Source organism: Oncorhynchus gorbuscha, linkage group LG03 (assembly GCF_021184085.1).
Source record: "Oncorhynchus gorbuscha isolate QuinsamMale2020 ecotype Even-year linkage group LG03, OgorEven_v1.0, whole genome shotgun sequence".
Taxonomy (NCBI): Eukaryota; Metazoa; Chordata; class Actinopteri; order Salmoniformes; family Salmonidae; genus Oncorhynchus; species Oncorhynchus gorbuscha.
In genome coordinates this window covers 73356429-73367337 of record NC_060175.1, presented here as the reverse complement: position 1 = coordinate 73367337, position 10909 = coordinate 73356429, and the positions used below count along the sequence as shown (strand labels likewise).

Below are 10909 nucleotides of genomic sequence, written 5' to 3'. Positions count from 1 at the left end.
ACTAAATGTATGAATATATGGCTAAAGGTCAATCGGATTTGTGATCATAATCCCTAGCTGTGTGTTTCCGCTTTCCATGTTGTCTGTTGTCTGTAGCTTGTGAGGTGTGGAAACACTTTGTTGCTTTTATGAATTTTGTCTTGCTGCTTTTTGTCCTGTGTTGCTCTGCGTGTGATCACTGCTCAATAATTGTCTATATTGTAATTGTATTTAATAACCTGCCCAGGGACTGTGGTTGAAAATTAGCCAGCTGGCTAAAACCGGCACTTTTATTGAAACGTTGATAAATGTGCACTGTCCCTGTAAAAATAAAATAAACTCAAACTCAAATATATACAGGGGGGTACAGGTACGGAGTCAATGTGCGGGAGCACCAGTTAGTTGAGGTAATATGTACATGTAGGCAGCGTTATTAAAGTGACTATGCATAGATGATAACAACAGAGAGTATGCACTTTTATATATGTATTATAAATCATACTGAGCAAATATTTATATTTTTGATTCATGTTACAGTATTTGTATAAAATATGTATTACTTTATTTATCAAATATTGATTTTGTCAACCATTTTACTATACATTTCTCCAGAAATTATCGACGTATGAACCACATGATTTCCATCAAATCATTTTTTCCCATGGACTAAAGATTCCCGGAAGTCACCCGTCAGATGCAACAAACGGTTAAATACACCAAGGGCGGACTACACCAAGGGCGGAGTCTAGTATAGTTTCCATGGCGTTGATATACAATCCGAAGTCAAGCTGATTTCCATATACAAACCTGTAGGCTACAATGTTTTTTTATTTTTTATCTCTGCTGTTGAATGAATTGGATACATTTCGGATTGTCTGCCTCGTTTTAAGGAAAGTACAAATGTTGTCCCAAAAATCATATATTTTCTGAAGTTGGATAGAACTGTTTTGGGTGGACTCCATTTAAACATTTACACTTTATTGTAAAAACGCCTCAAAAACGTGTTTGTCTCTTTAATGTATGAGCGAATAATGTATATTGTAACATGTTAATGTACCATTCATTCAAATGATATCTTAAAACGAACTCAACTTAAGCAGTCGTAATACTTATCAAGCATAATGTGCCATTGGCAGGTTGAAGTTGCTGACACGTCTCATGTCATTTTTTTAGGGAGCAATTACTTGCATATATTATAAGATTATTTATTTGGTAATGCTTTACAGGTGGATATGAGGGGTTACCTGAAAACAACGGGGTGGGTATTTAAACTCCAGGCCGAAACCACTACAGTAGGAACACATAGGGATTGCGATTTATGTTTACAGGTAAGATCATGATGCTGCATCCTCAAACTGCAAATGTATGTCTGTACAAAAAGATAAAATGGTAACAATGCTATTATTTTCTTTAATATAATGATAATATAATTTAATATAAGGATAGGCTACCGGTACACACACCTATCAGCCAAAACTAGATAGATGATGGTAATAATAATAATAATAATAGTAATCTGTATTGAAGAATATAGAACTGAGCAATACAGTAAAGATGTCCTTATCTTGGTATTGGAATACCTGTGCTGGCTTTATCAATATTTAAATGTGATCTTCTGTACTGAGTTACTATTATATTGACTTCTTTATGCTCATTATTGACAGAATGGAGGAGTTGAGGAGCATCACGCCCTGATCGAATGGAGCAAATCAGAGCCATGCTTTGTGCTGAGTGACCTGAACTCTGCCCATGGTACATATGTCAATGACTGTCGTATCCACAATGCAGCCGTGCGTCTAACCCCAGGCGATGAACTGCATTTTGGCTATGGAGGCTCCACCTACCAGCTAGCTGTGGAAAGCCCATCTATGGTATGATTTATGTAGTCTGTAGTGCATATTTTTTATTTTTTTATGTTTTTATTTCACCTTTATTTAACCAAGTAGGCCAGTTGAGAACAAGTTCAGATGGACACACTTCCTCTCCCAGACCCCCACATGCATGTGTGCTTGAGCGCACACACACACACACACACACATGCACACACACACACGCACGCACGCACACACACACACACACACACACACACACACACACACACACACACACACACACACACACACACACACACACACACACACACACACACACACACACACACACACACACACACACACACACACACACACCTCACTCCCCCTGTAGGCTTGGCTTCCATCGCAACCCCCACGGGAACCGCACCTGTTGGCATTCTCACTAACAATCACAACATTGTTTCAATAATATATAGAACTTTTCTCGCAACTCTGGTACATAAAGCTTTTTTGGGGCCTCGTTCACAATTGATTCTGTGGCAGCACAATGTGGTCCTTCTGTAGCTCAGTTGGTAGAGCATGGCGCTTGTAACGCCAGGGTAGTGGGTTCGATCCCCGGGACCACCCATACGTAGAATGTATGCACACATGACTGTAAGTCGCTTTGGATAAAAGCGTCTGCTAAATGGCATATATTATATTATATTATATTATATTATATTATATTATATTATATTATATATACTGTATGTGAGGCTCTTGATCATATATTTGATCGTGACACTGGTAAGAAAGAGAGAGTCCTTATTAAACTTTGACACAAATTAGTCTGTGATAAATAACACAATATGTTTCATCTGAGTATTTGTTATAGTCAAAATAATCCAATACATTATGCTTTCTTCTACTCAAAAACGAGTTGTATGAGCTCAGTAATGTTCACAAGAACTTAAGTTGATAAAAAGATCCAACACAACATTAGGTGATAATATATGTATTATTATTGATTTATAATCAGCAATAATGGGGCGGTCATTTTGGACCGGGAACACAGAATTAATTAACATGAAACGAACACAACAGGAGGGAACATATCACTATTCGCTAAATATTTGGTCAGTGGTGTTAATCTGTTGTTAAGCTGCATGGCCTCATTGGTGTTGAGGTGTTGTATGTGCCTCTATGTATCTCTCTATCTCTCTCCAGCTCCCCTGCCCTCCCAAGAGCATCTGGACAGCCAGTCAGAACTCCCTGCAGCTGATAGAAGAGCCCCCCCTTGCCCAGTCTCCCTCCTCCCCCACCTCCCAGCTCCCTCTCCTACCTGGCAATACTTCTGCCCCTGTTGCGTGGGTATGGGGGCAATCATCTGTCACCCCTCATCCCCCTAGCCGGGCTCGACCAGCCAGTGCTGGGACCAAACGGACTGGGCAGAGCATCCCCTCCGAACAACAAGGGACATCCTCACGAAGACCAGGTGGCTGAATTATACTGTGTCTCACTGTGTACACAACGTACATGGTCTAATCATTTGATGCAATGTTAGCTACTGTATACTAGCTAAGGTTTGCGAACAGTATGCCTTATTGAACAAACCTCTGTTTACATTTGAATTGGTTTCAATAGGTGAAGGTGTGTGTAAATGCATGACTTGTACATGAGACTCTTGGTTTTTGCAGGAAGTTGGACTGGACACACAGGAAGCGGGCCCCCTCAGAGAACCGGAGCAATAGCATCTGAAAGTTCTCAGACCATGCAGCACCTCTTACAGGAGAAGGTGGGCATCTGTCTTGTTAGTGGTCTTATTGGTAGTCTTTTTGGTGGTCTTGTGGTGGTCTTGTGATTGTGTAACCGCTATATAAAATACCAATCTGCAAGTGCACCCATGCCTTTGTTCCCCCAGTGAAAATAGAAATGTGTCTCTGCTTTACATTTATCCAGTCCCTTCCCTGTTTGCCTTGTACTACCAAAAATGTTGAATAACTCTCCCAACAGAAGACTAACAAAATCAAATTAAATGTTATTTGTCACATGCTTTGTAAACGTCAGGTGTAGACTATCAGTAAAATACAGAGAGGAAAATGGAAGAATTATAGAAAGATAACAGGGAATAAATACACAATGAGTAACGACAACTTGGCTATATACACAGGTCGCTGTGCTGGGGTCGAGTCGATGTGTTGGGGTACGAGGTAATTGAAGTAGATATGTACATATAGATAGGGGTAAAGTGATTATTGGCTCTGTATAAAACTGTGTTGCCGTGAATTCATTTTGGACTTGGGGACTGTGAAGAGACCCCTGATGGCATTTCTTGTGGGGTGTCTGAGCTAAATGTTATTTGATTGATGGGAGAGATCGAATGAAAATGGCAAGAATCGTGCAACAAGCAGGCCACAAACAGACAAATAACGGCACAGTACAGCAGTGGTGTGCCGAACGGCCTCTCGAAATGCACAACTCATCGATTCTTGTCACGGATGGGCTATTGCAGCAGACAACCACATTGGGTTCCACTCATATCAGCTAAAAACAAATGGCTCCAGTGGGCATGCAATCACCAACACTGGACAATTGAGGAATGGAAAAGCATCGCCTGGTTTGAAGAATCCCAGTCGCTGTTGCAACATGCTGATGGCAGAGTCAGAATTTGGCATAAGCAGCATGAGTCCATGGACCCATCCTGCCTGGTTGCGGTCAGTGGTGGAAAAAGTAACCCATTGTCATACTTGAGTAAAATAAAATTACTCAAGTAAAAGTGAAAGTCCTCCAGCAAAATACTACATGAGTAAAAGTCTAAAAGTATTTTGTTTTAAATATACTTAAGTATCAAAAGTAAATGTAATCACTAAAATATACTTAAGTATCAAAAGTAAAAGTAAAATATTTCAAATTCCTTATATTAAGCAACCCAGACTGCATGATTATTTTATTTTATTTTTTTAAATGAAAAGCCAGGGGTACAGTTCAACAGTCAGACATAATTAACAAACTAAGCATTTGTGTTTAGTGAGTCTGCCAGATCAAGGGCAGGAGGGATGACCAGGGACGTTCTCTTGATAAGTGTGTGAATTAGACAATTTTCTTGTCCTGCTAAGCATTCAAAATGTAACGAGTACTTTTGGGTGTCAGGAGTAAAAAGTACATTATTTTATTTTGGAATGTAGTGGAGTAAAAGTAAAAGTTGTCAAAAATATAAATACTAAAGTAAAGTACAGATACTTAAGTAGTACTTTAAAGTATTTTTACTTAAGTACTTTACACTGGTGGCAGTGGTGTACCATTGTCCAATCTGCAGCAACTGCATGAGGCCATTGCATCAGCATAGACCAAAATCCCTGTGGAACGTGTCTGACGTCCACACCCCAAATAATTCAAGCTGTTCTGGAGGCAAAGGGGGGTCCAACCCAGTACTTGATGGGTGTACCTAATAAACTGGCCGGTGAGTGTATGTCCTTGTTCAGCCAAGACCCAGAGAAACATAGCATATTACAGTTCTTCAGGTCCCGTTAATAGGATAGTCTCGAATGGAGTTCATCCAGTTGGTTCTCGCCAAAAGAACAGGGGAAATTGTGGTATATTTGTTGGTCGACGTAATCCCGTCAGGAGGCTACCATACCTGTCTCTTTTTCGCCGCTGCTTCCTCTTTCGAGTCCCGGGGATTAGGGCCTGATCTGGAGTAAGCAGAATGTCCAGAGCTGCTGACTTGTTAAAGTAGAAGTCTTCATCCAAATCGGTCATAGGAAATTATGGTGGAGACATTATGTAAAATAAAAAGTTAAGAACATACACCCAAAGCAGGTTACCCACTAGCAAATATATTTTTTCCCTGTGCTCTGGCTAGGAGGAGAGGCTGCTGCGGATAGGAGACGAGATCAGCAGGCTTGCTGTGTTTGAGAGTGAGTCCCAGAGGAAGGACAGGGTGATTGCAGGGCTGAGGGATGAGGTGTCAGCTCTGAGACACCAGCTGACCCAGAGCCAGCAGACCGACCAGGAGATCAAACACAGGCTGCTCAGTCTGGAGAGGGACATCAATGACAAGAGGGAGCAGATCCAAAGGATGAAGGAGCAGGTAAAGTGCCTTCAGCAAGCATTCAGACCCCTTGGCTTATTCCACATTATGCTGTGTTACAGCCTGAATTCAAAATGGATCCATTTTTTTCCTCCCATCTACAAACAATACCCCATAATGAAAAAGTGAAAGCATGTTTTTAGACATATTTGCAAATGTATTAAAAATTAAATACAGAAATATCTTATTTACATAAGTTTTCACACCCCTGAGTCAATGCTTTGTAGGAGCACCGATGGCAGCTCTCGAAGAGCATTCCACACCTGGATTGTGCAATGTTTTCTCATTATTCTTTTCAATATTCTTCAAGCTCTGTGAAATTGGTTGTTGATTATTGCAAGACAACCATTTTCAGGTCTTGACATATTTCCAACTAGATTTAAGTAAAAACTGTAACTCAGCCAGTGGGGAACATTCACTGTCTTCCAATGTAGATTTGACCTTGTGATTTAGGTTATTGTCCTGCTGAAGTGTGAATTCATCTTCCATCTTCATATCCTGAAAAAATCCCCAGTCCTTAACGATTAGCATACCCATTTTTTTTTAACCTTTATATAACCAGGCAAGTCAGTTAAGAACATATTCTTATTTTCAATGACGGCCTGGGAACAGTGGGTTGACTGCCTGTTCAGGGGCAGAACGACAGGTCAGCTCGGGGGTTTGACAGGTCACCTTGTCAGCTCGGGGGTTTGAACTCACAACCTTCCGGTTACTAGTCCAACGCTCTAACCACTAGGCTACGCTGCCGCCCCATAGCATACCCATAACATGATGCGGCCACCACTATGCTTGAAATTAGTAATATGGTGTATTGTATTTGCCCCAAACATAACACTTTGTATTCAGCACAAAAGTGAATTGCTTTGCCAAATATTTGGCAGTATTACTTTAGTGCCTTGTTGCAAACAGGATGCATATTTTTAGAATATTTGTATTGTGAACAGGCTTCCTTCTTTTCACTTTGTCAATTAGGTTAGTATTGTGGAGAAACTACAATGTGGATCCATCCTCAGTTTTCTCCTATCACATACATTAAACTCTTTCTTTCCTCTCTGGCAACTGAGTTAGGAAGGACACCTGTATCTTTGTATTTTCAACCAAACAATTCAATGTAAGGATGTTGAATCAATGTGGAAAACTGGCTGGATTTGAAAGAAGCAATCAACGTGAAATAGTTTCATATTTTTTTACCCAACTTTTAACATAAATCCAATGACATGGTGAAATGTTTTGTTGATTTGACATTGAATTCACATTAATTGACAACTCAACCAAATGTAAATCAAAACTAGACTAAAAATAAATGTTGTCTGTGCCCGTGTCTGTGCCCAGTGGGTCAAAGGAATGAGACTTTCACATTTCATGTCTCAGTTGAATTTCTTTGAATTGGGATGTCTTTGAGTTGGGATTAATTTAATTAAATTAGGATTTAATTTATTAATTTAATTAAATTAATTTCTAACTGACCCCAACCCTGCTGTTTACCTGCACTCTCTCTCTTCAGGTCTTCCACTCCCCTCTCACTGGCACTCAGTCTGGCCTCCAAGGCTAAAACAGAATGAAAAGACACACTGATACAGTTTTAAGTTCTACCATTTAAAACAAGCAAACTATTCTATGCCCAAAACAGTTGAGTTATGCCAGATCAACTTCCCACTCACTGGCTGCCACTTTAGACTTGCAAGTTGAAAATGTAAATACACAAAGAAAATAAACAATGTAGACAACAAGCTTCCATTCCCCCTGTAACAAGGGGATTCGTGGCTGATTTAAGATGAATACCTCAGCCCTGTTACTGTCAACCCTGCTACTTTAATGGCATTACTATAGCTATTTTTTTACACCTTGAGATGGGAGAACATGTTCTTTATGAAGTTGAACATGTGCTCTTTGTGACGGAATTTTAAAAGGAGGTGAAATGAATAGTTTATTTTTGACCAAGTTACACTCCCCAAAATGTACTCTGTTCGTGGAACGATCCAGTAACAGCAAGGACAATGCGGTGGAAGGCTATCTCATTTTAACGGGAGCACCACCCAACAGTATATTCACGTCTGGATATTGGATCAGCATCACTCAATCATCAAGTGGCTAATTTGAACTGTAATTAAAAGGGGATTCAATATTAGTTCTACAAAATGGTGCATTGTACTGAATATCAACGTATTGAGTCGGCCTAAACTAACATTGTGCTTTTGGCTGCTTGCATGTCATTTTTTTCGTCAGCTACATTCTCTCTCTTCAGTTCTTCCACCTCCTTCTCGCTGTCTGGCCTCCAACACTGTGGTAACAGACACTTTAATTGAGTTAAACCGCTCATGTTGTGATGACTTTGACTGGGACCTGAAGGCTTGTGTCAGTTCAAAAATAATATAGTATTATTGTATCAATGTCCTCTTTTTATTGCCTGTTCCCACTCTCACTGGCTGTCACTCTGGCCTGAAATAACATGAAAGGACAGGAATATCAGTTCATTCAACAGTCTAAACTATCAATATACATATTACTATTGGTATCTCTTAACAAACTTGGAAGTGCAATTTACATCAATTATTTCTTTCACATGGATCATTATTGGGTATATTCTGACATTACCTGCATTTTCTCTCTCTAGGTTGTCTACTTTGTGTTTTTTGGCATTGCAATTCAGTTTTCTGTTCCCCCACGAAGGCTCCCATGTTGTGCACAATGTCTCTCAGCTCCTTCAGCTCAGTCTAGATGTCAGGGTTGGTGGTGGTCTGGCCGCTCGTCTGTTTGTGGGTGGTATCCGTAGCTTCAGTCTTTCGGGCTTGCAATCTCGATCTCAATGGCCCTGCTCTCGCGCCCATCGCTGTGACCATGTTGAGTGATGTCCTTCTCTCTGACCTTTCCACTCTCTCCCTGAGCCCATGTCCCATACAGATGGACGGTATCCTGGTATCTGAATTAGAGAGATTTGTGGCATTTTCTGTCAAATTCTCACTTTAAAAATCTCTCTCTATCTCGAGGAAATAATGTTCCTTTTGCAGTTTATTTTCATACTCTGTACCCGCCCCAAACACCAGACAATGTCCATTATTTTTGTTTTGTTTCTGGGAGTGTCTTAAAGTGCCATTCTAAAATAGTTTCCCCTCAATGTTATCATTGAGGTATAGAGAGTTTGTAATAATGAGTCTGTTTGATTATAACCTATACTTTGTTAAGATGGTAGAGCTGCAGAGGGGCTCCAGTGAGGTGTTTAGGCATTCCGTCACCGAGCGAGACCTAAAGATTTCCAACCTAAGAGGTCAGATGGAGAGACTGAAGAAGGAATGCAGCACTGCCTCAGGTTTGTGTGTGTGTGTGCACTTGTGGCATGTGCATGCCTGTGTGCCCATGGATTTCAGTGTCAGTCTGACTAAGTGGTATCCATTTAGGTCTGGTAAGAAGCTTACAGAGAGACCTGAGTTCGAGGGAGAAGCAGGCTCTGAAACTGGCATCTGAGGTGGACAGACTCCGGCAGGACATCCGACACAAGGACATCCAACTGGGGGCTGCTGCCACCAAGGTCTCCATTGTTTTTGAGTATATTTCTCAGAATCTAGTCATATAATCAGTTCTTTCTGTCCAGATTCTTAATTTTCCTTTGACTTTAATAAAGTAATTCAATGTAATAACATTTATAGACAAAAATTATTTTATTTGAAGACTTTACTATGGCTGAATGATATCCATGTCCTTTGAGAATGATTGCAGAGATGATTTAGTGTCGAAACCAGAATCTTTCGTGAGGCCCAACTACTTGAACTGAGAAATACTGTGCTGTAGCTATGCAGGTGTTGCTGTTCTATCTGCCATATTTAAGCCACAGACATTCATCTGCCTCAAGGTTTCCTGTCGACCACTTTTCCTATCAACCACTTGCCCTTTGTAGCTCATTTCAGCTTTCCTCTCTCCTCTCTCTTGTCTTTCTGTCCCCCAGTTCTCCAAAGTGAGCAAGAAGCACCAGGAGGAGTTACTCAACCATGAAAATGAGTTGATGACACTGAAGAAGGTAGATATCCATTTCTCTGACCATGTTTGACTCTTCAACGTAAATAGATAAAGAACGCATGCCTCCCTGTTTCACTCCATACCTCCCTGTTTCATTCTCTCATGTTATCTGCAGAGCGTTGAGAGGCTGGAGGTTGCTTTGAGGGATAAGCAGAGGCTCCTGGAGCTCCAAACAACAGAGAGGGACTTGCTAAAAAACAGACTGGAAAAGAAAATTGGGGTTAGAACTTCATGTCATGGTTTTATATTTAGGAAAATTACGGCATCGTGGGTGGAAATAGGATTTTGAGGGTTCTATCTTCGAGAAGAAGCCTCTATTGTTCTATTCAGAAGTCTTTTTTATTAGAGTGTATAAAAATGTGATGCTTTTACAGAGGCAAATCCTAACGTGAGATTAGAGTTTCAGAGTTTCACATTCAGTATATCATGTTGATGCGTCAGTGTGAAATTTGAGTTATATGATGTATGATATGGAGGATATGATGTAGTTAGACCTAGTGGGATAGTTTTTGTGAAATTGGAATACAGTGTAGTTCCAAAGCTCTAGGTTGACTCCTACGATGGTGTGCTCCAGGAGCAAGCTTCTATGTTCGCGGAGTCTGAGGCAGAGAGGCACACACAACAAAAGAAGAGCAAAGCTGAGCTGGATCTGGTGCAGGCACAGGTAAGTTCAAAGAATTCTAGTGCTTCTCTAACTATAGTTCCAGATAATTACACAAATCAATTGAAATATCCTTCCTCATAGAAATGAAAGTGTGACATCATGAGTATGATTGACTTAAACTGAAATGGCGCGAAGTGAGGGAATTAAATACTGTTTTTTTTGTTGCCTCAGATTGAGCACCTTCGTGACCAGCTGCTGATGATGTTACCCACTGAACCCTCTGACTCCACTTCCCATGATGCCTTGTCAGACCAGCAGGTTACTGGGACCTCTTCGTTGACAGTATAGAAAAGAGACTGATTAATAACATAAAAGTATATCAAATGTCCCAGAGAGCTACATATTGTGAAGGTTTGCAGGGTTAGAGTACAT

General features: G+C 40.5%; 1 protein-coding gene across 2 annotated transcripts in view; it reads left to right on the top strand.

Moving 5' to 3' along the window:
• Positions 1-1210: 1210 nt before the first annotated feature.
• Positions 1211-10909, top strand: part of fhad1 (forkhead-associated (FHA) phosphopeptide binding domain 1) — a 37819-nt gene continuing 28120 nt past the window's right edge. For both annotated transcript variants that reach the window (XM_046343650.1, XM_046343649.1), the window contains exons 1-11: positions 1211-1307; positions 1644-1850; positions 3000-3267; positions 3470-3567; positions 5635-5862; positions 9046-9169; positions 9258-9388; positions 9803-9874; positions 9989-10093; positions 10448-10537; positions 10709-10795. In XM_046343650.1, coding sequence (XP_046199606.1) covers positions 1212-1307; positions 1644-1850; positions 3000-3267; positions 3470-3567; positions 5635-5862; positions 9046-9169; positions 9258-9388; positions 9803-9874; positions 9989-10093; positions 10448-10537; positions 10709-10795 — 1506 coding nt within the window. In that variant the 5' untranslated portion in view covers position 1211. The remainder of the gene's footprint in view (positions 1308-1643; positions 1851-2999; positions 3268-3469; positions 3568-5634; positions 5863-9045; positions 9170-9257; positions 9389-9802; positions 9875-9988; positions 10094-10447; positions 10538-10708; positions 10796-10909) is intronic.